The sequence below is a fragment of the Choloepus didactylus genome, chromosome 2 (assembly GCF_015220235.1).
Source record: "Choloepus didactylus isolate mChoDid1 chromosome 2, mChoDid1.pri, whole genome shotgun sequence".
Taxonomy (NCBI): domain Eukaryota; kingdom Metazoa; phylum Chordata; class Mammalia; order Pilosa; family Megalonychidae; genus Choloepus; species Choloepus didactylus.
The window spans coordinates 247,305,630-247,331,243 of NC_051308.1; the positions used below are offsets into that span (position 1 = coordinate 247,305,630).

Consider the following 25,614-nt stretch of genomic DNA (forward strand, 5'->3'; position numbering starts at 1 on the left):
GCCCCGCCCCGCCGCGCGCCATTGGTTGGGCCGGCGCAGGCCCGGCCGCGTCTCGCGCCGATTGGTCGGACGGCCTGCCCGTCAGCGCAGCGCCGGAAGCCGTCGCCGGAATCGGCGCGCGCGGGGGCGGCTCGTTACCCAGAGGGCTGCGCGGCGCCTGGGGCGCGGCCGCAGCGTCGGCCGGACCCGGAAGCGGCGAGTGTGCGGCGCCGGCGCCCTCCGCGTGGCGGGGACTCCCCGGTGGCACCGCGCCTTCGGCGCAGAGGCCTCGAAGCGCGGCGCTCGCGCGGCACCCGACCCCTGCCGCCGCCAGTCCACACGTCTCCGGAGCCGAGCGCCCGGCGGCCGGGCCCGAAGGACCCTCTCGCCGTTCCGCGCGGGCCGAGGCCGGGCTGCCTGCGGGCGGGGGTCGTGGTTCCAGGGGTGCGTGCCCGAGCTTGGCAGACCGCCCGCCACCCGTGCACGGGGCAGTTGTCGTGGTCTTCCTCTCAACCCTTGCTGACGCCGGAAAAATCCCTGAAGGTTTTACCTTCAAAGTTGAGTCCGCAGGGTCGAGGGGCGGGTCAGTAGGTCAGGGCAAACATGGGGTCCCGGGTTTCTAGGAAGCCCCTGGCAGCATGGAGAAAGGCAGGAGTCGGGCAAGGTTTGGGCGCAGGTGGCAGATGACCCGAAGAGGTCAGCAGGAGCCAGGGCTGGAGGCTGGGGCGCCCCATGGATTGTTTGCACTTAAACTAAAAACAATGGGGAGCCTTTGTGAACCTCTTGACCTTACTGACCTCCATTCACTCATCTGTAAGACTTCCGGAAAGCCCTGCTCAGCTCTAGCTTCTTAGGTTAGGGACTGCCAGGTTCCTTCACAATTTCTCAGTCACTTTGCAGCAGGGCTGCTATCACCCTACAGGAGTTCCAGCCGCTGTATTCATCAACATGGCTGCATGTGTTGCCCCAAACATTCACCTGGACTATTGTGAACCCCTGGCCTGAGGGTGGGGGAAGCTTGGGAGAGGGGCAGGCTGTGACACTAACCTGCCGGTGACATTGCTCTCAACTCAAACTGGCTCAAACCCAGAGGCCTCCCCATGGGTCCTGGGCTTCTGGCAGACCTGGGCCAGCAGTTCAGACTCCGCTGCCAAAGAGGCCACCTCCCCTCGCCTCTCACAGGCCCAACATCTCCCCTCCCCAGGCTGGTGGCACCAGGATCTCCCGGCTGCAGGCAAAACAGCTGCAGCAACACTGCCCGGGAAGAAGTTTCTCTTCTCTGGAAACCCCAGCAAACACACTGTTTCTGATGAGTCCTGCCTGGGTCACTTGCCCATCCACTGAACAGACTGGCAGAGGAGTAGGAAGAGTTGATGACTTTAGTCAATCAGGACCAAGCCCTAGAGCTGGGGACAGGGCCACAGGCACCTGACCTGCATCAGTGACAGCTGGGTCCTGTGGCTGGAGGGGGTGTGCTCGGAGCAGCCTGCAGTGGTCTGCGACACCCCCTGCTTCCCTTATTGAGGTGCTATGCAAAGAGAAGGCAGCTTCTTCGCTGCAAGCCAGTGCACACGTCATGACCCTGTACACCAAAGGGCTCTCGGATGCTCCCACTTGTTGCCAACTGACGAGTCCTGAGCACCTGTGTGCCCGGTCAGGCCCTGTGTTGAGTGCAATGAAACATCAGTGGATGGGACGCAGCCCTGGCCTCCAAGTGCTCACAGTCCAGAGGCCACCATTAAACACGGAAGGACCAGGAGGGGCCGCCAAGAATGCCAGTGCAGTCACTTAAGCCAGAGGAGACATTAGTGAGGACAAAGGTGGTTGCAGTGGGGATGGAGAAAAGTAGAGTCAAGAGACAGACTGGACGTGTTAGGGCTGTGTGGGGTTGGAGGTGAGTGTTGGGTCTGAGGGAGGAGCCAGACTGACTCCAGGTGTCTGCTGCCAAAGAGGCACAGGGTGATCTCGCCACAGAATGGCGTGGAGTGTGTGATGTGGGGGGCACTCAATGTGGGCACCCCTGGAGCAGCAGGCAGGCATCCAGGACACAGCTGGACCAGTGAGTCCAGGGCTCAGGGGAGGTCTGTGTTGGCAGTAGGATGTTACCAGTAAGCAGACGGAAGCTGGTGCTATGAGCCTGGAGAGTTTCCTGGGACAGAAGGTTTAAGTATGTAGAGGCTCAAACCCCAGAGCAGGAACATGTAGGGGTAGAGAAACCAAGAAGGTACAGCAACGAGGAGGAACCCCAAGGATGTATCTTCCCAGCCTGCACGGAGAGTGAGAGTTCCACTGAGTGTGTGCTCAGAGCCAACGTTGCTCAGAAATGAGACAAGCTAAAAAAGTTCCCGTTGGATCTTGGATCCTGGAGATGGCCGGCAGGGGTGACAAGGGCTGTGAGAGGCGTGCTGGTTCAGCTGCCAGGACCCGGTGACAACAGGTAGGGAACGGAGGCAAGAAGCTTGGCTAAGGAAGGAAGGAGAGCAGACTTGGGAGTGGGAGAGGGGCACAAGGCAAGGGAGGGCTCAAAGTACAGAGGAGACAGGCCATGGGTAGAACCAGAGCCCCTTGCAGACTTGGGGGAGGACTTGGCCCTGAAGGGGAGCAGGGATCCATCTTCCATGGTGGCCAGGGGAGGGTGCGGGTGAGGAATGAGGTGGGCAGTGGGCAGGCAAGCGAGGCGGGAGGAAGGCACAGGGCTGTCCTTGCTAGCCCTGTGGGCTCGAGGATTCTAGGGCCTGGCTCTGGACTTAATGAGGGAGGGAAGCAGAACCTGCATGCCAAACGACTTCACCAGGTGGCCCGGTGGTCAGTCACTGAAGCCCCTCCCTGGCGCTGTGGCCGGGGGTGGGGCTGCCAGAGCTAAGCACCAGCCTGCCTGCTGCGGGGAGGGCAGGGAGCCCTTGGAGAGTTGGGCAGGAAGGGGCTGCAGAGACAGGCTGGCACTGCACAGCTGAAGAGCTGTCCCCAGGACAAGGCAAGGGGACCACAGGGGCAAGGACGAGCTCAGGGCACAGGGATGGGGAGAAGGGACCTTAATGGGTTTAGGGTGAGGCCAGAGGCCAGAGTGGAGTCGCCTGGGGGGTAGGAGGGTGAACATCTGCTGGGAGCCAGGGACACGCACCAAGGGGGAGCAGGTACTAGATGGGCCGTCCAGGCAGCCTTGAGGGGAGCCAGGGTCAGAGGTCAGAAGCATAAACTCCCAATTCACAGAACATCTGAGGTGCCGTCCCAGCACCAGGACTCGCCCCAAGGGCCTCTCATCCTGTGCAGCTGCTGAGGGTGCAGGCTCCCCAGTGTGGGTTTGCCTGAAGCTGCACAGTTGAACACCAACCAAGCTTTGTTTTAACCGTCTAAATAAGACAGTCCTGGGAACCTGTCCAGATATGAGGGTCCTGTTTTCATGCCTATTAATGAAATGTAAATGAACACAACTGAAAATAAAACTTACAAACTGATGACAAAATTATTTTGTTCCTATTTTAGTCATTATATACATCAGGGAAAAAAATGTTACATCTCCCAGCAGCAAAAGGGAGCCCCATCAGTGGTAGTGCACCACGCGGGAAAATACGCCTTCCGGCTCCTTCCCGTCCCCCAAAGCAGCAGCAAATCCTTCCTCACGCCTCCTTTTAGCCAAAGCAGCCAAGGATTTAAAAGTCTTTGGTTCATAGATGGCTAGATCTGCAAGTACTTTCCTGTTGAGCTCCACCTGACACTGCGAAAAGAAAGAAGAAATGGTCATCAGGATCAGAAATGTCAAACTCAAGGAGAAGCCCCCATTTTGTCCAGATTATCAGGAAAGCAACTGGCACCCAGTGCACTGTTTACATGGCTCTGGGGCACACAGTCCCTGCGCTCCCAGGGGCTGTAAACATCAAGCTGGTGCAGGACATGGAGCTGGTCAGGGCACTCAAAGTCACGCCATGCAAGCTGCGTAGAATGGGGACAGAGGCTGGGACCAGGGACCTTGCCCAAAGTTGACAGGCATCACCTGGATTAAGGGCGCTGGCCCAGGGCCAGCCTTCAACTGAGTCAGGAGAGGAAGTCACAGCCCGCAGTCTGCAGAGGACGACGAGACCCGACAGGGGCTGTGCAGGCCCGGACGGGAAGCAGATGACACTGCACACTCAGTTCTGACAAGGGACCCAGACGGGGCCTGTCGAGCAAAATGCCAACGTGCCACCAGCAAGCCCACCGTGCAGAGAGGTGGGACATCTCGTTCCTAACATGCTGCTACGTGAAGGCGGGTGCCTTGGCAAAGTTCCTGTCCTTCCCAAGCCTGTCCCCACTGGGAAGACGGGGTGTCACCACCTGCGATGGTTGGGTTCATGTGTCGACTTGGCCAGGTGATGGCACTCAGGTGTCTGGTCAAGCAAGCACTGGCCTAACCACTGCTGCAGGGACATTTGTGGCTGGTTAATAAACGAGAAGGCAGGTTTGTTAAATCATCAGTCAACTGGCTGCAACTGTGACTGATAAGATCAATGAATGGTGTGTCTTCCAGTGAGAATGCAGGCAGCTGGATTTAATCCAGTCAGTTGAAGACTTTTAAGCTAGACAGATAGAGGACCTTCACCACTTCTTCGGCTGACCAGCGAAGCGTTTCCTGAGGAATTCATCGGAGCTGCCAGTTAGTTCCTGGGTTCACTGAACACCTTCACTGGAGTTGCCAGTCTGTGGCCTGCCCTACGGAACTTGGACTCATGCATACCCATAGTTATGTGAGACACTTTTACAAACCTTGTATTTATAGATACCTCTTGTTGATTCTGTTTCCTCAGAGAACCCTAACTAATACACCACGTAAGCTCAAACAGCTCTCTATAAAGTCCTAAAGATGGGGCCCGATGCAGGGGAGATGCACAATGCCTGCACCCCTTGACTTTTTTTTCTTTTTAAGGACTCATTGGTCATAAGCAGGTCTTGAGTGACATCACCCACTGCACCGATCACTGGTGGTGGTGGTGTCTGCGCTGCGTGTCCTTTGAGGACCGCCATGGCATTAATTATCCTGGGCTCTCACTCACAGAACATATTTAGTACAGCTTACCCAACTTTAATGCAAAGTATTACAAAACGTAAACAGATCTTAAGCTCTGATGTAGCGTATTATTTACGAAGCTCTGCTGAGCATTTATCTGTAAGCTCTTTGCCTTTTCAAAAACAACTCAGCTGCCCTTAGCAGGACACCAGACAGACCTGGGACATAACCTGTGGCATGTGCCTTGACTTGACATGCCTCCCACTCACCATCTGCGCCCCATCTGGGAGGAGCTGCGTTTCTTTTGAGCCTTGGGGCACTATTTTCTAGTCCATTACCTTCTTCCAGTTTTGGGTGTTCAGTTTGCTTGAAGTCTCTCTCATCTTCTGGATGCTGATTTTCTTTTTAGGTCTATATGTCAATGAGCAGAATAACAGCAACTAAAAGAGCCACCTTGTTGGCTACTGCGGCACAGCAAGCTCAACGTGCCCTTCACTCTTGCCCAGCTGGAATGCTCGTGGCACCCATAAAATCTGCAGTCTTCCAGCTTTCAGAGGCTTTGTTCTGTTGGCCTGGGTTCCACCAATCACAGGCTTTTCATTCATTTGAACATCAACAGGAACCTGTACTCCCTTTCCTGCCCTACCAGCTCCAATTTAAAGGAAACGATTTTGATGTCTACAAGTCATAACACTAGAACCCCACCCATAAGCGATCAATGGTTTGTGTTTTCCATGAATTTCAGGTACTTTGGAATCACTTCCTGTCTCGGTGCTGTTGATGACTAAGCGTGGACTGGCGTACAGGGTGCTTCCCGGCACATCAGTAACCGTTCTCAAGTACTCCGTCCTTTCTCTAAGTCAGTTACGGAACTCACATCCCCAAATGTTGTCAACTGGCATCTGAGTTCTGTACTAGAAGGCTTTTCTAAAGTGATAACAGTTTTTTCTACTGGCAAACTGGACTGTCTGGTCAGTGAAACGACTCTCCGAGGAAAGGTGAGAGCATTTTGCCGTTTCTCCTCTGGCAGGGTGACATCTGTCACACCCAGGTGCGCTGCACCAAGGAGGCCCAGGAGGAGAAGCAGCAGGGGCAGCAGCACAGTGTGTGCACAGCACAGTGAGTCCACTGGCCCCCTTAACTTTTTAAGAAAAACAGGGAATGGCATAATCAACCAAATTAATCACAGAGGTTTTGCCACACGTGTTAAATCTATCCCTTCCCCCACAAAGCTTTTTTGATTGTTTGTATTTCAGATCATCTGCTACCTCATCAAAAATTATTCACTGTTCAAACTCTGAAGTTAAAGCCAAGTTTTTCCACCTTCTCTCTTGATGGGGAACTATCAGGGCTCAAGTCTCTGCAACACATGCCGCCTCCAATTCTGCTCTGCTACCAGTCGGGCAAGAGAGGCAGGCGGGGAGCCCTGAGCTGCTGGACTCCACCCCGGGAACAGAAACAAGGGTCAGGACACAGGCCTAGCAGCAACACCTGCCTACTGTGTGGCCCTCCAGGCTAGAGTCGAGCCAGATGGGTCGGCTTCTGCAGATGCTCAGCCCTCAAAGCAGTGGCCACCCCTCAGCAGCTGGTCACCTTACCTTAACTAAATTGCCAATGAACACTGGGTACTTCACGCCATGTTCCTGGGAAGCAGCTGTAATTCGATTTATCCAAAGCTAAAATAAAATATGAAGATGCATAAGAACTAGGTTAGTATGCTGCTCACATCCATGCCTCCCAGAAAATGTCCTGGCAGAACTACAATGTATTTTTGTGAAAGTAAATAGAGCTGGGGATGGGGTAGGGAATTGGGAGTTAAAGCTTAATTGGCACAGAATTCCTGTAGGGAATGATGAAAAACTTTGGTAATGGAGGATGGTGATGGTAGCATAACATTGTGAATGTAACTAACACCACTGAGTTATTTACCTGAATGGGGTTAAAGGGAGAAATTTTAAGTTGCATATATGTTACTAAAAAGAAAATTTTAAAAACACAAGTAGAAAAGTTGTTTTCTACTCAAGTAAATACAGCTTGTAGTATAAAAAATAACAACAAGCAGAGGCCAAGATTCTTCATCCAGACTGCAGCCTCACTTCCGAGTAACGAGCAGGGAATTCACAACCTGTACAGTGCTGATCCAACAGTTTCTGAGCAAAAATTAAGTGCTGTGCCAAGCACCGAGGCTGCAAAGAGGAGCAAGAGCTCCCAGAGCAGACACAGCAGAGAGCGGCATGGGGTCCGCGTGGACGAAGGCTCACAGCTCACTGAGTGCGTGCCAGTAGAGGCGGGGACAGGATGCTCCAGGGAGAAGCTGCGGGGAGTGACCAATCTCAACGGTGAGCTGGAAGGCCTGGAGGGAGGGTCCTGGGCAGAGGGCCTGGCTGGCAAGGAGCAGCTGGGCACTGCCAGCATGGGACGAACCCTGCAGAGCGAGGAAAGATCTGGGAGTCTGTGGCCTTAAGTCACATTTCCAGGGTAGAACTGAATGATGGGAAAGGAGTGGTCAAAGTGCCACTGGGAGGCCTGGGAGATAGTGCGACGGGGACCTGCTTTGAGATTTTTGCAGCACAGTAACTGACACGCACCTCCGTGTGCCGAGACCTTTTCTAGTGACAAGGGTGGTCAGCCTGCAGGGGGGCTCTCCCTTTCAAGCTGTCCTTCACATCTGTCTTCACACAGTACTAAAGCCTGCTCTCTTCCTCCACTTCATCGGCTTACAAATTTGAATGTGCATCAGAATTATCTGTGGGTTTGTTAAAATAGATTTCTGGGCACACCTCCAGTTTTCATTCATTAGGACTGGGGTGGGCCCGGAGAACTAGCATTTCTGACTAGCTCCCAGGTGATGCTGATGCTGCCAAGGAACGTGAGAGCCACTGCTCCCCTCCACAGCACACGGTCAGCAGCTCCTCCCCAAGCCAGTGCTGCTTGATCCACTTGACATACAGGCACGGACCAAGTTCCATGGGTCGTGAGGAGTAGCACCACCTCCAACCCTTGCTGGGGAAGCAGAAGGGGTCCAGGGGAGAGCTGGATCCACACCTGAACCAGCCACTGGGCTTTCCTGCCACAGACCAGCAGGAATGGGCATGTTTTACTACACCCTGACTTGAATCTATTAACAAGAACTTCCAAACTTTAAAGGGTCAAAACTATTTTCTAACCCCAGCCCCGACTGTACCCATGCAGCCAATACTCATTAAGAGTGACTGATTTAAGCCCTGGGTTACAGCAGGGAACAAAACAGAAAAATCCCTGCTTCGCAAAGTTCGTATTCTAAGGGGAGGAAAGCAACAATCACACGGCGAGTAAGATACACGGAGTGCCAGGTGCTGAGCGCCAATGCAGAATCTCTGGTGAGTGCAAGGGGTGGCTGGGGTGCTGGGGTGTGCCGAACCAGACAGAGCCATGGGGCAAGGCACGCAGAAATCTAAGGGAAGGGCTTCCACAAGCAGAGGACCTTGCGAGGAGCACCTGGAAGCCAGAGTGGCTCTGGACAGGGCAAGTGAGCGGAGTGGTCAGAGGCAAGGTCAGAGAGTAACAAGCCTCACAGGCGACCTTCAGCGATTTGGCTTTTATCTCGAGCGTGATGGGAAGCAACCACAGGGTGCCGGAGGGAGGACGTGGGCAGTAGAGGAAAGTATGGCGGTTGGGACAAAAAAGACCAGCAAGTGGGGCTTGGAGCAGGTGGTGGCAGCGGGGGTGGGCATTCTGGATATCCCTTGTTCTGTTCAGAGGCAGACCGAACAGGCCAGGGTTTTCGCTGGATGTAGGTGTGAGGAAACCTGAGGAGTGAGGATGGCTGGTGCAAGCAGAAGGATGAAGAAGCTATTCTCTGAGATGGGAAGGCTGAGAGCGAGGCTCCGGCAGGGACACCAGGAGCTCGGCTCCAGACACACCCGGCTGGGAGCGTCTCCGATGCTCCAGCGGGGCCTGCAGCCCGGAGTTGGGGGAGGGGAGTGGCGGCGATTCCTCTGGAGGTGCAGGGCACTCAGGGACAGCCGGGCTCTGCTGGGTCCACCCCGGGGTCCTCGCTTACGGCTCGCAAGTTCCTCTTCTTTAGTCTCCGAGCTTTGGTGCATTTCACGAAGGCTCGAACCACAGCTCTGACAGCCAACCTGTAGCATCGATTCTTCCTTCCCCGAAAGTGCTAGATCAAAAAACGAGGTTTGTTGACGGGGCCCGCTCCGCGAACCCCCAGGTTTCCCGGGAGCCACGTGGCTGCCGCGGACCACCCGGGCCGGGCGGAGGCGGCGGCGGCAAGCGCGCGGGGCCCGGCACTCACCCGGGCGTGCTTCAGCACCTCCTGGACGCGCCAGTAGCGGTCGGTGAGGCGGTTCCGCAGCCAGAGCCGCGTAGTGAGAAAGACCATGGCGCCCGCGGCCCGGCTCCTCGGAACCTCGGCTCCTCAGCAACGCACACGCCGCGCCATCCCCGCGAGACTGCAGAGCACCGAGCGGCGGCGGCGCAGAGCGCTTCCGGGTCAGCGTCCGGCCGAGGACTTCCGGGGCGCCCGCGCATGCGCCTCCGGCCCCGGCCTGGTCCTCCGCGGGGGCCGCGCGGACCCCTGCCCGCCTTGGGCTCCCCGGCCTTGGCTGCCGGCGCCCATCCTTGATGCAGCGGATCTCCCGAAGCGCCTGTTCCGGCCCGGCAGCAGGTGCTGCGGGTACCGCCGGGAGCGAAAGGGCGCGCACCTCTGCCCTCTGCCCTCAGGTCAGGCGGAGGCGCGGGCGGCGGCGGGACGGAAGGCAGGGGCTGCGCGGGTGACGCTGGCGGGCGCGGGTTTCCTTTTGGGGTGATGAGAGTGTTCTGGAACTAGGTCGAGCGGCACCGTGAACGTGCTGAGTGCCTCTGAATTGTATTCCTTAGAACGGCTAAAACGGTAAACTTACGTCCTGTGTGTTTTACCACCGAAGAGGAACAGAGCGGGGAAGGGCTGAGTGGGGTGGGCGATTTCTTTGGAACTTTTTGTTTGGACATAATATCAGATTACAGAGAAGTTGCCAGACTTGCAGCCCCTAAGTACTCTTAACCCAAGCGAACCAGCTCCTTTCGTTTTGCTCCATTTGTGGCTGTCTCTGCAAACATTTATAAACAGATGCCTCTTTTTTCCTGAATCATTTGAGAGTTAGTTGGAGATATCTAAATACTTCACTGTGTATTTCTTAAGAATGAGGACATTCTAACAAATCACAGTACGGTGGTCAACATCAAGAAATTTCACGTTGTCCAGCCTATGACCCGCATTCGAATTTCGCCCACTGCCCTTGTACCTTGTTTCCCGCCCTGTCAGGGACCGTCCAGGGTCATGCCCCGTGTTGAGGTGCATACCTTTGCAGTCTCCTCCGGTCTGGAACAGCCTCTGCCTTTCTTTGTTTTTCTCCATCTTGGCAATTCTTGCAGGGTAAGGGCCAGTTATTTTGTAGAATGCCCCTCAATTTGGGTTTGCCTCCATTAGGTTCAGGTTATGCATTTTGGAGAGAATACCTCGGAAGTAATAGCATTTCCTCGGTGCGTCATGCCCAAGGCCACCGTGCCCATCCTCCCCAACAATGTGTATTTCCTAAGAATTAGGACATCCTGACAAACCACAGTACACTGATCAACGTCAGGAAACTCTACATTGTTACAATGTGTTGTGAGCTTCTCTTAGGCTAAGGTAAAGTGTGCCAGGTTTCTCCACAGTTATTCCCTCTGTAACTAGTGTTTTGTGAAGAGATATTTTGAGGGCCCAGCAGACAGCCACGGAGAAGCAGTCAGGAGCACAGAGATGTTGGGGTAGCACCTGTTGCAGAGGGAGGATGCAACACCTCCGACCCAGCAGCTCAGAAGCCGGGACTGCCTGTTGGAGAAGTCTCGGGGTGCGCAGGAATGGCGGTCCCAGGCCCCTCGCTGTGCTGCAGCCCATGTGCTGCAACAGGCCCTGAGCGCCCTTCCATGAGATCACATAAGTATCCTGTCCCACTTCAGACTTGTGCTCCCTAATTTTAGCATCCATTGGTGATTTGCTAACTCCCTCACTTTCCGTATTTGTTTGCCATTCTATTTAATGAGTTTCCCCTTTTGGGGGTGCACCTTTAAAGTGTTAGAAGAATCCTCCCTGAGAAGGTGATGTTTGAGTAAAAAAGGGACTGGGAGGAGCCTGCAGGCAGAGGGATGAGGAGGCACAAAGGACCCGAGGCAGGGGTGTGCCTGGTGTGCCCGAGGAACAGCAAAAAAGCCAGTGAGGGGGCATCAGGGCGTCAGTGCTGCACGGGAACAGAGTTCTTATTTGGCGCAATGGAAAACTTTTGGTCATGGACAGTGGTGATGGTAGCACAACATTGTGAATGTAGCTAATGCCACTGAATTGTATGTGTAGAAGTGGTTAAAATGGGAAATTTTATGTTGCATGTATTCTACCACAATTAAAAAAAAAAAAAAAATGCCGGGTTGGCGGACAGCCCTACCTACCACTGTCTGGCCTCGCCGGCCTGCCCAGGCAGCCGCCGCTGCTGAAGCCGCTGCCGGTCAGTTGCAGCAGGTAAGGGCCCACCTTTGGAGGTGATGGGGCTACCTGCTTGACACACTCTGACAGCACTGACACCAAGTGTGAGCTCCCCTTCATCATCAACTCCCGTCAAGTCCTTTCTGACCACACTCGATGTGGAAGGCAGCAAGTACACCTCGTGGGTGGCTTCAAGGATGACAGATGGTTATCACAAAAATTCCTCATCAACTTAGTGAATTTGACAGACAGGAAGATGACACTTAGTGACTTGAGGTGTGACAATTAAATGGAGAAGAAAACCAAAACCACATTCCAATTATTTATGGCATCACTGTCTGGATTAAAACTGCATTGGTTCACGGAGCCTCCGGTCAAGAGGGAGGTCCAGAAGAGGGGCTGCGAGCTGTGTGAGTGTCCCAGGAGTGACCGCTGCCAGGCACACATGCCATCAGGACAGTCCACGTGTGGGGTCTGCTCCTGGAAGCCCCTCCTGGGCCCGGCAAGATGAGAAGCACATACCAGAGGACCCCCCCCCCCGCCCACTGCTTCCCCCACTTTGTTGAGCAGGTGAGACTTCCCCTGATGTTTTTTAAAAAAGACACATTGCCAACTAATAGGCTGTTCCTGAGAATAAAGCTCAACTGTATCAAAAAAAAAATGAAGATGGCTTATGGGAAAATATTTTTCCTGGAGGCTAAGAAGAAGAATTACCAAAAGAAAGTAACTTGGCGTGACAGAGACCACTGATGGGGTTGGAAAGAATAGGAATATGTAATCTACTCTGGGAAAATGAGGTCTCTTTACTCAGTGTCTTTCAAATGAGTTTCAAAATAAAATCTTATTTTGGCAAAAAAAAAACCCCACACACAAAAAAACAAAGGCCAACACAGTTGTAGTGAAGTGAGTGGGGGGCTAGGGTCAGGCCCCGAGTCCGAGGGGCAGTGGGATCTGGGGGGAGGCGCTGCAGCCTGCATAGGGCCCGGGGGTTGCTGCGAGGTCCGTGGCAGCCTGGCTACCTGGCTACAGGGTGAGTCACCCCAGAACCTGGTGGCTTCGGGCAGTGGTGTGGCTCTGCTCGGGATCTTGCGGAGCGGGAGTTGGGGAAGGGCCCGTGTGGGCGGCTCTGGCTCGGGCTGACCCTGGTTGGGGTCCGTTGGCGGATGGAGGTGGAAGCCTGGGGGCGCGGGGCTGTGGCGCCTTTCCCTCCGTGCGGCTGCTCTGCGGGGACGCTCTTGGCTTCCTGGCAGCTTGGCAGCTCCGTCGCCTTTTTGACCTACCCTTAGAATTCTGTCACGTGGTGTCGCTACCGCAGTACTCTGCTGATGAAAATACTCCCCAAAGTCTACCCGATTTAAGGGGGGGACAGACTTTCCTCTGGGTGGGCAGGGCACCAAGAGGAGGTAGTTAGAGAGGGCAGGGATGGGACATGCCGTCGGGGCCATCTGCAGAGAATGCAGCATGCTTCTCAGAGGGGTTTTGTACAGGGCGTAGGTCATCCGGCTTACTGGACGCGATGGCCAGCTGCCGTTCTGCGAATGGACTGCTGGGCGCGAGGGCTGAAGCAGGAGGGCCGGGCCACCAGGCTGGGTGAGAGCACCCACCACGGTGCCAGTGGGAAGCCACGGACTTGCCACGCACTGACGGGGTTTGATGGCAGGCAGCCCTCAAAGCCACCCTGACTCTGAGCGCCCCAGGTCTGCCTTTCCAGGTCCAGGCCCCGCCCTCTCTCCTGAGTCTGCCAAGCTTCAAGGTCACGGGGCCCACACCTGCGTCCTGTCTCGCAGCGCTGCCCTGCGCTGCCCACCCACCGCGCCTCGGCCCGAGCCCGGCTAGGAGCTGCCGCCCTCTCTCCCTCCCCCTTGCCCCCCACCTCGGTCCATCAGGAAGACCAGCGGCTCCATGTTCAGAACCAGCCCTGTCCGCCCGCTTCTCCCACCTCACGCTGCTTCCCAGGGGCACAATATTCACACTGGGCAGGTCAGTGAGCCCAGCAGAGCAGGTCACCCACCGAACTCCCTAATGGCTTCCCAGTGCCCTGGGAGAAAAATCCAAACGCTTTCTGGGACCCCAGGGTCCAGAGGAGCTGCCTTGGCACGACATCTCACATTTGAAAGATGAAAGCTGTTCTTTTAAAAAATGTACTTTTCAGTCAAATAATGACAGCAACAATTTTCCACGTGGATTCAGAAGTGGGGCCAATTAGGGACAACTGTCCCCATGTACAGAAAGAACACAGGCATGGACCCATGGGGCAGCACCCCCAGGGCAGGAGAGGGGCGAGGACAGGCCCTCAGCTTCTGCTTAGATCTGTTGCCTGACCAAGTTTCTGCCTAGGAGCCTACAGAGGGCTGTGGGGGGACTGGGCACTCCCCCAGAGCTGGGAGCTGGTCCCCAGCTGCCACAGGCCTTGGTCCTCAGGCTGCGGCCCCCTCCAGAAGACCCTCGGCCATACCCCGCCAGCCAGAAAGGTGGCCTCAGACTCCGGGGAGGGAGACTTGGAGGGCCAGGGGCTTTCTGTCCTGTTCTGGCCATGCAGCAAGAGGTTGAGGACACCGTGGGATGGGTGCCCCTAGCGCTCCGACTGCTCCCTGTGAGGGGCGGGAGGTGCCTGTGGCAGGTCCCCCTCGGGCGCTGGACCCCCAGCTGCCTCGCCCCACTGCGTCTGCAGGGCAGGGCTGGCCCCTCGGCTCAGCAGAAGCTGGGCAGTGGGGCCGTGGCGGCAGTCCACAGCCAAGTGCAAAGGTGTCTTGTGCAACCAGCCCGCAGCATTGACCTGCGCGCCGTGGTCCAGGAGGTGGCCAGTGACTGCCACATGGCCTCCCCGGGAGGCCCAATGCAGAGGCGTGAGGCCCAGCGAGTCCCGCACATCCACCTCCGCGCCCCTGGCCACCAGAAGCTGCACGGCGGGCAGGTGACCGGCAGCAGCGGCCCTGTGCAGGGCAGAGCGGCCGTGCCTGTCCCGGAGGCTTGGGTCAGCCGCGTGGCCCAGCAGCACCTTCACGTCCTGGAAGAGGAGGGCAGGGGAGGGCAGGGGAGGGCAGGCGAGATGCGGCCTTGGCCCGGCCGGGTGTGGCTGTGGCCAGCAGCCTCTGCCCAACCCAGATCCTCTGGACCCAGCAACCGTCTGGCAAATGGGCAGAAGGCGCTCAGGGGAGCCCTGCCCAGGGCTTTCCCTCAAGTTGTCCCAGGATCAACATCAGGCCCTGCAACCGCCTGGGGAGGGGATTGCGGTGGGGGCTCTCCGGACACAAGCGCTTGCCCGGAGCTTAACCAATCTCGTTGCAAAGGCCGGCCAGGCACCCTCCCCAGCTTCCGTGAGGACGGTATCAGGAGGGCACAAGAAGGCAGCCCCTGGTGGCACTGCCCTCTTTCCCTCTCCAGGCCCCTAGCTGTGCAGAGAGCAGAACTCCTCCCTGTGGTCACCTGCAGGAAGCCCCCTGCCTCCCTCCACCTGCCCGAGGGGGCCGAGCCTCCTTGGTCTTCAGTGACCCTAGGACACATTTCTGCTGTGACATCCGCCCTGTTGCCACCCACAGCCATGGGCTATTGCCCTCCGTTGGCAGCTCCGGGTGGGCTCCCTCCCCCTCCACCGGCTCATCAGGGAAGGGCGGGACGTACCTGCTGGCGACCCAGAGCAGCCGCGATGCCGAGCGCTGTGGCCCCTGCGCCGTCCTGGGCGTTGACCCGCACCCCGCGCGCCAGGAGCAGACGCAGCGCCGCCCCGCGCCCGGCCGCGGCTGCCACAAGCAGGGCGCCCTCCAAACCCGCGCCGTCCTGGCCCGCGCCCGCCGCCAGCAGCTCCAGCACCGGCAGGCGGCCGCCCGCCGCCGCCCAGTGCGCCGCCGTCCAGCCGCACGAGTCCGCCGCCGCGGGCCCCGGGCCCGGCGCGCCCAGCAGGCACCCGGCCAGCAGCGTGCGGCCCAGCGCAGCGGCCCAGTGCAGCGGCGTCAGACCGGAACCCTGAGCGCGCTGCTGCCGGGGCCCCCCGCCGCAGCAGCAGCTCGGCCACCCGCGAATGCCCGCGCCAGGCGGCCTCGTGCAGCGGCGTGCGCCCCGCACCGTCGGCGGCGTCCACCCGCGCCCCGCGCCGCAGCAGCAGGCGCACCAGCGGCACGTGGCCGCGCAGCACCGCCAGGTGGAGCGGGGTGCGGCCCACGGTGTCCCTGCAGGGCAGGGGACAGTGTCGGCTCTCTCCCGGGGCAGGGGCCAGGGAAAGGGACGCCCACCCCGGCCCCCCACCCGGAGGCTCACCTCTCGTCCACACTAGCCCCCTGCCGCAGCAGCTGCACCACCAGGCCCTCGTGGCCCCGCCACACCGCCCAGGGTAGGGGACCCCAATCCTGAGAGGCGCCGGGTCCCTGGGTCCTGGCTTCCCCAGGCGCCTCAGAGCCCAGCTCCAGCCACCGCAGCTCCTGCTCCGCCTCCTCCTGGTCCAGCTCCCCGGGGTCCAGCTGGGGAGCACAGGACTCCTGCAGCGGTGCCGAGATCCCAGCCCCAGCCCAGCGTGTCCCCAGACCCACGCCACCCTGCCATGGCTGAGGGGGGCCGCCGGCCAGGCCCGGGCAGCTGAGGAGCTCCTAGTTACCCCCAGAGGCAGCCAGCTGGAGGGCCCTGACCTCACGCTGGGGGTCCTCTCCATGCTGCTCCTGGCCTGGCCCCACGGGGGGCCTCTCCTCAGGAAACTCCTAGAGACTTTAGGTGGGATCTGAAGGCCAGGAACTGCAGGTGGGGGGTGGGAGAAGGGCAGACAGGCCCCCGCTGCCTCCTGGGGCCGCCTGTTTACCCAGCCGCTGCCAGGCTCCCGGCTCGCCCTCTCCCGGGGAACAAAGGCTGCAGGTCGGAGGACAAGTGGCAACACGTCCATGGGCACCTCCCTCATGGGCACAGCCTTGGACGTGCCAAGATGTGCCTCGGCGAGGGCCTCTCCCTCAGGCCTGGCCCCTGCCCCACTCCTGAGCCTGCCTGCTAAGACGCTGTCGGTACTGGGGTGCTGCCCGGACCCCTGATGCTGCACGAGGCCAGAGGATTTGGCACAGGGGAGGGGGCAAGTCAGCGGAGGCTGTGAAGTGGCGAGACACCGGCTGCAGTGGGGGAGCCCAGGAGAGCAGCTGCTAAAGCACCCCCACATCTAGAAGGGAGCAAGTGGGGCTGTGGAGCAAGAGGGGCAGGCCTTGGGGGTCTGGAGCCCCAGGGAGGGGTGGATGGGGACTGGCCCTGAGGACGACTTCCCACCCCACACTGGCCTTCTCTGAGCTGCCTTCGTCTCTTCACCCTGCAGCTCCCCGTGCCGCCCCCTGCAGCCTGGCCCACCTGCCACCTCTTGTGATGGTCCTCCTGGAGTCCCCGCAGCTCTGGGGGGCCCATTCCCCGGCCCCAGGATGAGCCCCGGCTGCCCCCAGGGTGCTGCCCTCCAGGGTCTCCCGGCAGCGGACTGAGGGCCCCCAGCCCAAGCCACACGACCCCACCCCATATACCAGTCACTGCTCAGGCGTTCACCTCCCCAGAGTGTCCTGGAGCTAGCCACCGACCTGCAGTAACCTCTGTGCCCCCACCCAGGCTGTTTTATCTTCTTAGCGCCTCACACTACGTAAAATCGTCCTTGTGTTCACTGAGGGCAGCCTGGCAGAGGCCATGTTTTAGAAGGGAGGTTGGACTATGTCTTCGTTTCCCAGCTGCTAGAGTACCACACCGCAGGCAGGCTCAGCAGCAGGCATTTCGTGGCTCGTGTTTCAGCAGCTAGAAGGCTCGCTTCCTCCCAGGCCGGGGTCTTCTGGCTGCCGGTGATCCTTGGTCCTTGGCTTCTCCGTCACATCATGTGCACACGGTGGTGTTTTCTCCGTTCTCCTCTAGGTTCCACTGACGTCTGGCTCCGTGTTTCTCCTGGGGCTTCTCCGTGTCGTTTCCTCTGCTGATCAGGAAGCAGTCCTGTGCGATCAGGGCCCCCGTCACTCAGTTTGGGCTCCTGAACTAGTCACATCTTCAGAGGTCCCTTTCACACACGGCTCACACTCCAGGACCAATCCTCAACAGAAGGGATAAGGCAAACTGGGAGTAGGGGGGCTTCGCCTTGATGCCATTCAGCTCACTAACAACCTGCTCACTGGTTTAAGTGCAAATGGTTACCTAAATGGTGTTTAAAATGCTTTATGTTAAACAGGAACACTTTGGCGGGTTCTTAGGTGTTGCTCTTGGGGACATTAGCTGGGGCTTTGGGGTGGGCTGGGAATGCTTTTGCTGTCACTGTCTGAGAATGCCATCCTGCTTGTTTTCAGGATTGGATTCAGACGCAGCCCTTTGGTCCCCACAACAACCCTTGATGCATGTTCCGGGTGCATCTGTCTCACCCAGGCTGCAGAGGAGGGGACAGCAGGGGCTGGCACTGGGGCGCGGGTGGGTGCCCGGCCTCTGCATGGGAGCTGCCGATGGGGCAGCTGTCGGAGTCAGGACCTATGACGTGAGGGCCTGATGTGCGTGGGCTGGCGGGGGCGGGGAGGGACCCGGAGGGAGGAGGGCCCAGCGCTGGGCAGTGCGGGCAGCTGGGCGAGACCTGACCAGAGCAGGCAGGGGCTGACTGGGGACCGGCCAGGGCTGGAGCTGCAGCCGCTGGCAGTGGGGGAAACCGAGGCAGGGGTGTGACCCTGGGGGACCAATGGTCAGGGCTGGACCTGTCTAGGCCGGGGCCTTGACCTCCAGCCAGATCCACTGTCTGGTTGCTGGGGTCTGGGTGGGTGTCTGAGTCCCTGGTCCAACCTGGTGGTGGGGGGGCTCGGTCCCACTGCCTGACCCCCGAGTCCCCTGAGAGCCCGGCAGGCCGCCCGCCCACAGGAGAATGAGCGAGACCGAGGAGGATGAGGGAGGGGGTGCATCGGACACGGCACCCCTGCTGCCCCAGAGGCCACCCGACCGCCAGGCCTCGGCCCTGCTGGCCGCGGGGTGGGCTGGCCTGGCTGCCCAGGGCCTTGGGCCCCTGCTGCTGCCTGGCCGGGCCCTGGCATGGCTCCTGCTGCACCTGCTGCCCACCGCCGTGTCCTTGCTGCTGCTGCTGCCCGCCGCCGCCATCGTCTACCTGGGCTTCCTGTGTCACTCTAGGGTGAGCCTGGCGGGGGCCCAGGGGAGGGGGTGCACCTGCGGCTGAAGGGGAATCTGCCCCTCTTCCCAGTCCTGTGACATACACGGCCCTCCCTAGGGAGCCCCTCCTTGCCTCTCCCCTGCCTCCCGCCCCCCCCAACTTTGAAAGAAGAGCTTTTGTTTGTCACCCAAGGGCCGGCCCTCTCCTCCCCAGGGGCCTCCCAGCCCTGTACCAGGGGCCACCAGGCCCTGCACAGCCCTGCAGGCATGGGGAGGAGGGGGCTCCAGGGAGAAAGCATGAAAACGGTGTCAGATTTCAGGGGTCTCCCGGTCCCCGCCCCCCGTTTCAGAGCCCTGCTGCCGGCGGGGTGGGCTCCCCACCAGGGATGGGCCATGGTCTGGGGTAGGCAGGGGCGGCGGCTGCACACGGGGCTCGGGGGGGGGCCCCAAGTCAGAGCCCGACACAGGAAGGGCGCAGGAGGGAAGCGGGGCCCGGGGGACACTGCCCTGAGCCGCCGCCGGGGGCGCCCTCGGCCTCCCCGCCGCAGGTCCGCCCCGCGCCGCGCCCCGCGTGCCGCGCGTTGCTGTCGGACGGCGGCTCCGCGGCGCTCATCGTGCTCGGCTTCCTGGCGCTGCCGCCGCTGCTCGTGCTTGCCTCGGCCGCCCGCGCCCCGCCTGGCCCGGCGCCTCGCAACGCTGCTGCCGCCGCCCGCCCGCGACCCCCGGCCCCGCCGCCCCCCGGGGCCCGGCGACGCAGGGCGCGAGGACGGCCGCCCCAACGGGGAGGAGCTGCGCCGCGCCTGGGTGTGATCCCCGGGGGCCGCCAAAGTCCGCAGCGCCCCACCGCGACCCGCTCCGAGTGGTCCAGCCCGGCAGATACGGGTCCTGCGTCCAGGTTCCAGCTGCGGCGAGGGCGCACCCCGGGGCTCCGCAGTGCTGGGCCCGGTCCGGAGAATGGACGTGCCCTCCCCGCGCTCTGCCTCCCGACAGAGGCCGCAAAGCCTCCAGGAAGAGTGAGGGGACCCCGCTGCTGCCCTGGGCTCCTGCTCCTCCACCAAGAGCAGTCCTGCCACCACCCTGGCAGCCAGCAGGCTCTGCTGGTGTTTCCAGCAAGTTCTAGCAGTGGCGAGACTTCCTTGGGGGTATCCACACTTGGCCAGAGGCATGCGTGAGTGTGTGTGTGTGTGACACTTGGCGAGAGGCGTGTGTCTGTGCGTGCGTGAGTGTGCATGCTTGTGCGCGTGGAGGCCCCGCCTGCGCCAGCGTCGGCAGGTGGATGTGCAGGGGCCCTAGGTTCAGGCTGTTCCCTCCGGGTGATTTTCAGATCTCCTCCTCCTTGGTCTTCTGTGGTTTTATCAGCGTGTTTCTAGCTGTGGATATGTTCTTAGCTTATCTTGTTTTCCTGTTTCTACAGATTTGTATTTTTCATCATTTCTGGAAAGTTCCCAACTGTTATCGCTTCAATTTTGCCTCCCCTCCATTCTCCATGTCCTTTCTTGGGGTACATCTACTGGGCAGCTGTTTCCTTTTACCTGCTGTGTCAATTAATCTTTCCCATTTTCCGTCTCCTTGTGTTGCAGCCCAGGCCATTCCTCCATCTCCCTCTTCCACTTCACTAATTCTCTCATTCACTGCGTCTAATCAGTGGATTAACTCATCCACTTAATTAAATTATTATGTCTAAAAGCTGTATTTGGTTTTTTTTCAAACGTACCTGCTGTTTTGTTGCTCTGCTAGTACATGCTCAATTTTTGGATACCATCTTTGATTTCTTACACATTTCAGAAGCAGCTATTTTATATTCTCACATCCTGGTCTCTGTTGCTTGTTGTCCCTGCAGAGCCTCACTCACAACACATGATTTCTATGAACATTTGGTAATTTTTAATTGGCAACTTGTGTCTGTGGAGATTCCCAGGTCTCCTCTCCTGTCCCTCCAGAGAGGATGTGCCTCTGTGTGACAGAGCCCTGTCCCCTCCCGGGTCCTGGTGGGGCTCTGCGGAGGGCTCCCACCGTTTCCCTCACCGCAGTGTGGCCCTGCCACAGGGAATCCCCTGCTTCCCATGTGCCCAGCCCCCTCCTCCCGGGCCCCTGCCTACCCCTCGTCTGGTAACTAGGAGATCGTTATTACCTTCTCCTAAGCCCAGCTGTACCAGAAAAGCACATTTGTTGAAACCCACCCGGCATGCAGTCGCAGCCAAGGGCCTTAGAGAGTCTCATCCCCCCCGTTGTTGGCAGGCTCGGCTGTGGCCTTGAGTGGAGCCAGTGTGGGGCCAGGTCAAGTCCTGCAGGAGTTCTTGGGGTTTTCCAGCTGTCGTCTGTGCCCGGCTCCGGTGCCTTTCCTGGTCAGACAGGAGCTCAGCCTGTCGCCAGGCCGCCAAGGACCGCTTCCCCTGGCCCAGGCCCCTGCCTCCCCCTGCGCAGACTGGGGTAGGCCCTGGCTGCTGCAGGCATCGAGGATGAAAACTCTCCTGGAAAGCCTTGGCCGAGGATCCTCCAGCCCCGGAGTCATCAAAACAACAGCTGGCCTGGGCGGGGGCAGGGAGGCCGCTCTCCCGAAGGGGCTACCAGCTTCCCGGGCCGCCCAGAGGCCCACCCAGCCTCCGGCAGCCCCAGGGGTGTCTAGGCCCTTGGCCCCTGCCCTGCCCGACCCGGGGGGGGGGGGCTTGAGGGAGATTCCCCTAGGATCTGCTTTTGGGGGGAAAGTGGGAGCAGCATTGGGGAGCTGGCAGGGAAGCAGGAAAGAGGGACCCTGCTGGGGCATGGGCTGACCCACGAGGAAGTCTGCAGAAACAGGCCCTGGGGACCCCCCTTCCTTATCCTCCCCCCATCAGAGCAGAATCCTACGGCCTGGGAGGTCACTGGGCCACAAAGTGGGGACAGTCCAGGCTCCCCCCCAAGGCCTGAGACCTCGGACTGCGGCGGACTTCACCCCAACCCCCTGGTCCCTGCTTTCCCCAGCCTGAGCCCCACACAGAGCCCGAATGGGAACCCCTCCTTCAGGCCCCATCCTCCCCCAAACAAAGCACTGCCTGGAGTCACTGCCCCACGCTGAAGGCCCGGAAGGCTGGCCCTCCACGCTTTCCAGGGCCCCCTGCACCGGCCCCGGGCCTGCAGGGTGGGTCTCCCACCGGCCGACGCGGTGGGCTCTCTCCAGGGCTGTGAGAGTGCACCTGGCCACCCTGGGGCCTCCACGGAGGGGAGGGGGCTGCAGGTCTGATTCCCAAGCCCTGGCAGGGGGGGCAGAGTCCTGACCTCAAGGAGAGGACGGGGCTCAGAGCGGATCCCCGAGTTGCCCAAGGTCATTTATTCATAAGGAAGGTATTTCCTGGGAGCTCAGGTGTCTTTGGCACGCCCGCACAGTGGGGAGCACCCGGGAGGGGCCCGGATTCCACCAGCTCGGCCCCCACCCCTCCCGCCTCGCCTGGCCCCGCCTGTCTAGGCCCTAGGTGTGGGCCTGGCCCCCCACCCGGGAATGTGGGCTGGGAACGCGGTGCCAGGTGGGAGCCCCCAGGCCTGCAGCGGGTATGGCCCTCCTGGCTCCCAGGCCCCATGCCCACCCACCTGGGTGTTGACACAGCTCTGCCCCACCCTGCTCAGCAGCTCTGGGTCCAAAACCTCCCTCCTAACCCATCTGAGCTCCTGAGAGCTGCAGGCCCGGCCAGGAGGGGCCAGCCACGGGGACAGTGTGTGGACAGTCACCTCTCAGCGGAGGAAACAGCCAGTGCGGAGTGGGGACCACCCCGGGAGGGCACCGGCTGGAAGCCCAACAGTGTGGGGCCTCCCTCCTGCCTCAGCCTCCCCCAGCCCCTCCGGCCCTGCCTCTGATGGCCTCTGAGTGGGTACCTCCTGTGCCCCCAGCCTGCGCTTCACATGGCAGCAGGTCTCGGGCTCCCTGCCCTGCCCGAGCACTCAGCAACCCGCCGGCTCCCTCCTGTCCTCACAGACACCGGCTCGCTCCCACCTGGGGCCTTTGCACCTGCTGTTCCCTTGACTGGAATGCCGTTCCCCATGGCCTTCATGTGGCTTCTGCCTTTGCGCCTGGGCTCAGCATCACATACGGGGCTGCTGCTAGCTGCCTGGACTGACCACACACCCTCCTCTACTTGCTTTCGTGGAGAAAATGAACAGACGCACGTCTTTGCTGGCATGCTCGCTGCCCGTCCCCTTTCCGGACTGGAAGCATGGCGAGGCTGGGGACTCTGCCGGCCCCGGTGTCCCCAGTGCAAGGCCAGGAATTGCCCAAAGATGATGGGTGCACACGTGGAGCCAAGGGGTGCCCTCCCTGCCATGCTGCCGTCGCTGTGGGGGGACAGGGCAGGGACCTGCTTGGGGCCGGAGGAGCTAGGCCTTGGCTCCTGGGAGCAGGAAAGCACTCCGAGTCCCCAGGCCCCGGCCAGGCCGCTGCAGCCAAGGGGACCATGGGGACGGGACCTGGGGAAGAGGGGGCCACAGGCATGGCCCCTCTGGCTCCCCCTATGACTTCTGTTACGGGGTGAGGGTCATGGGTCGCAGGCTCACCCCACACCCTTGCCTTAGCCACTTCCTGTTTCTTGGGACTCCACGGGGGTGAGTGTGTGGGTGTGCAAATGTGTGTGCGTGATCAAGTGACACGAACAACAGCCCCTCCCAAGGCACAGGGCGGGGGCCCACCAGCACCCCGGCTGGAGTCAGGGGTGGGGTCAGAGGCCATGGAGCTGCCCTTTTCTTTGGGGTTGAATATGACCACAGCGTGCTGAGGACAAAGGGCCCTTCTCTGGAGAGGCCTGGAGGGTGTGGGGGAGGGAGCATTCCCACAGATGGGTCCCAGGGTCCCCCAGAGCCCTCCACCTGCCTGCAGGCCTCAGGAAGTAGGGGTAGCTCACCCCAGACCCGGGCCAAAGCTGGGCTGGGGGAGTGGGAGGGACGGGCCCAGGGCCTTGTGGTGACCCAGCCTGGCCTGCCCCTCCCTCTGCCCCTGCCCGCGCCTCTGCACCCTCTCTGTCCCCCTCACCCCCAGGCCCGTCCCGCTTCAGAGAGGAGGCTCGGGACCATTACGTTCATGTGTTCTCTGAGGTCTGCTTCACCCCCACCTGCTCCCTGGGCGCCCTCTGCCTCCGGGTCTCCCCTCAGGCCCAAGGGCAGCAGTGGGGGCCCGTGTGGCACATAGAAGGGAGACCAGCTGACCGTTAGAGGGGCTGAGCCACGGGGCAGAGTGCGGGCGCAGGCCTTCGGGGTCAGGCACGAGCCCAGCGTGGGCAGCAGGAGGGGCTGTGCTCGGAGCTGCGGAGAGACCACTGGCCAGGGCAGGCAGGCCGTCCCGGTGGCTGGGCTCCTGTCCCCTCTCCCTGCAACGCAGGGCGGGAGGGTGGAGAGCCGCTGCTTCCTTGAAGGCACAATGCGTGGCCAAGGAGACCCGCTCACTTTTTCCAGAAGGGACGGAAACTTCCCCGTCAGCACAGCACAGACGAGGTGTGACCGTGGCCTCGCCTGAGCCTGGCAGGGCTCCCTGCCTTTGGGGCCCTCCTAGGGCTTTGAAGAAGTGGGGGGACAAGTGGGGGGACTGCCTGTGAGCCTGCCGTCCCCCACAGGGCGGATCCACCAGGGCCCAGCTCTGTGCCCACCCAGTGGGCGCCCCGTGAGGCAGCAGGTGAAGTGAAAAGGGGCTGCAGTACAGCCACTTGGACGTGCCTCCCGCCCAGCCTGCCTCGGCTGTCACTGCCTTGTCCGGTGGCCTCACATCACACACGGCCGATCTTTGTCAACCCCGGGTGCTCCGGGGGCTGGGGGCACACCCGCAGTTCTCAGCTGCACACTCCAGGGCCCCAGGCCCACAGCTGCCCGACGGGGCTCAGGCAGAAGCCCCAGGAAGTTTCTGGTCCCAGCCAGGGCCTGAGGTCTGTGGAGCCAAGCCAGCACCGTCACTGCCAAGATTCCCGGCAAGAGGGCGGGGGGTGGGGGGGGTAGGGGGTGGTGGCGGCGACACAGTTCTCGTTTGTTCTTGAGCTCCCCGGGCTCAGCCGGCCGCTTCCTTTTTTAGGCAAAGTCGGAGTTCCTGCCTGTCTTCGTGCTCCCACTGTGGCGTCTCACCTGCCAGAACAGAGGAAGGAAAACCATTGAGTTCCATCCGTCCACCCCGCCGAGCATCCTCCAGAGAGGGGTGGGAAGGGAGGGAACATCCTGGCAAAGCCCCCCAACCCCCACCCCTGCTTTAGCCTGGGGGCCGCTGTGGCCCACGCTGCCCAGCAGCCAAGAGGAGGGGCTGGGACAGGGCACCGCTGGCCCACAGGGAGGCATGCCAGGAACGAGGCAGGGCTCTCCTGGACCTCGGGGCCCACCCACCCCGGGGACGCTGCCCCTGAGGCTGGGAACCTGCCCTGGGCAGCCAAAGCTCCTCTGGACGCCACTTAAGTCAACCCTGCCTGGGGCTGGCCAAGATCCCGAGAACAGGGGGCTCTCGCTGGCCCGTGGGCCCCTCTCCACGGGCCCTCTGGTGGGCTGCTGGGCCTGGGCCCGCTGGCCCCTACTGGGCAGGGTGCACAGGGCAGCAACGGGCCCTGTGTGCTCCAAGCTGAGCCAGCCACCTCCCACTCCTGGGCTGGGGTGGGATGGGGGCTTTGCTTCCAGAGTTGTGCTCCCCAAGCAACGTCCCCTCTGATTTCTCAGGTTGCTGTCCTGCCCCGGGCCCTGAGTCCTTTCTCAGTTCCACCCTGTTGGTCTGTGCTGGGGGATTCACGTCTTCACTGGCTGGCCCGAGTGAGGCCAGGGCCCTGGCCTTGTTTGGGGGACAGAGTTCCTAGGGTCACTGCCCCCCGACCTTGGCCAGGCCCTCGGGAATCAGCGCACCTGGCCAGGCCCACAGAGGAACAGCCCGGGGACCCCCAGCCCTGTGTAGTCACGGGCGAGGTCCGCTCCGGGTAGGGGGAAGGCGGAACCCCCAGGACCCCCCGCCCGGGAAATGGGACACAGGCGTGCGCCTACCCACGAGCCCGGGTCTCGGATGCGTCTCGGGAGACGCTGCGTGTCGCCGCGTGTCGGGGCTCCCGCGCGGCCTCTCGGGGTCTCCGCACGTCGGGGGCGGGGCCTGGGCGGGCCTCGGGGCGGGGCCTCGGTC

General features: G+C 60.6%; 4 protein-coding genes across 4 annotated transcripts; 2 read left to right on the plus strand and 2 right to left on the minus strand.

The window, feature by feature from the left end:
• Positions 1–3,434: 3,434 nt before the first annotated feature.
• On the minus strand, positions 3,435–9,432 carry MRPL20 (mitochondrial ribosomal protein L20). The gene is made up of 4 exons (XM_037819019.1): positions 9,249–9,432; positions 9,003–9,113; positions 6,559–6,636; positions 3,435–3,694 (listed from the first exon to the last, which is right to left on the minus strand). Exons 1-4 carry the CDS (start codon positions 9,333–9,335, stop codon positions 3,521–3,523), a joined length of 450 nt encoding a protein of 149 aa, XP_037674947.1. The 5' UTR covers positions 9,336–9,432; the 3' UTR covers positions 3,435–3,520.
• Positions 9,433–13,563: 4,131 nt separating this feature from the next.
• On the minus strand, positions 13,564–16,681 carry ANKRD65 (ankyrin repeat domain 65). Its single transcript, XM_037828783.1, is given in 5 exon segments — positions 13,564–14,457; positions 15,072–15,413; positions 15,415–15,616; positions 15,705–15,904; positions 16,039–16,681. Coding segments are annotated over 5 exon segments (1,722 nt in total). The 5' UTR covers positions 16,582–16,681; the 3' UTR covers positions 13,564–14,022.
• Positions 16,682–17,950: 1,269 nt separating this feature from the next.
• Positions 17,951–19,472, plus strand: TMEM88B (transmembrane protein 88B). Its single transcript, XM_037828785.1, is given in 3 exon segments — positions 17,951–18,543; positions 19,070–19,192; positions 19,194–19,472. Coding segments are annotated over 3 exon segments (522 nt in total). The 5' UTR covers positions 17,951–18,282; the 3' UTR covers positions 19,332–19,472.
• Positions 19,473–19,685: 213 nt separating this feature from the next.
• Positions 19,686–25,605, plus strand: LOC119514901. Its single transcript, XM_037810670.1, has 5 exons — positions 19,686–19,689; positions 20,760–20,951; positions 23,521–23,657; positions 24,164–24,397; positions 24,541–25,605. The coding sequence occupies exons 1-5, from the start codon at positions 19,686–19,688 to the stop codon at positions 25,156–25,158; spliced, it is 1,185 nt and encodes a 394-aa protein (XP_037666598.1). The 3' UTR covers positions 25,159–25,605.
• The last annotated feature ends 9 nt before the right edge of the window (positions 25,606–25,614 follow it).

Excerpts from the sequence above, each read along its gene's own strand:
- MRPL20 (XM_037819019.1), bottom strand. The coding sequence starts at position 9,335 with ATGGTCTTTCTCACTACGCGGCTCTGGCTGCGGAACCGCCTCACCGAC. Across the intron at positions 9,114-9,248 it reads AGGTGCTGAAGCACGCCCGG|CACTTTCGGGGAAGGAAGAA; the intron begins GTGAGTGCCGGG and ends TTTTTGATCTAG. Across the intron at positions 3,695-6,558 it reads TCATTGGCAATTTAGTTAAG|TGTCAGGTGGAGCTCAACAG; the intron begins GTAAGGTGACCA and ends TTCTTTTCGCAG.
- LOC119514901 (XM_037810670.1), top strand. Across the intron at positions 20,952-23,520 it reads CTCCCCCTGCGCAGACTGGG|GCCCGTCCCGCTTCAGAGAG; the intron begins GTAGGCCCTGGC and ends CCTCACCCCCAG. Across the intron at positions 24,398-24,540 it reads GGTCCCAGCCAGGGCCTGAG|GCAAAGTCGGAGTTCCTGCC; the intron begins GTCTGTGGAGCC and ends TTCCTTTTTTAG.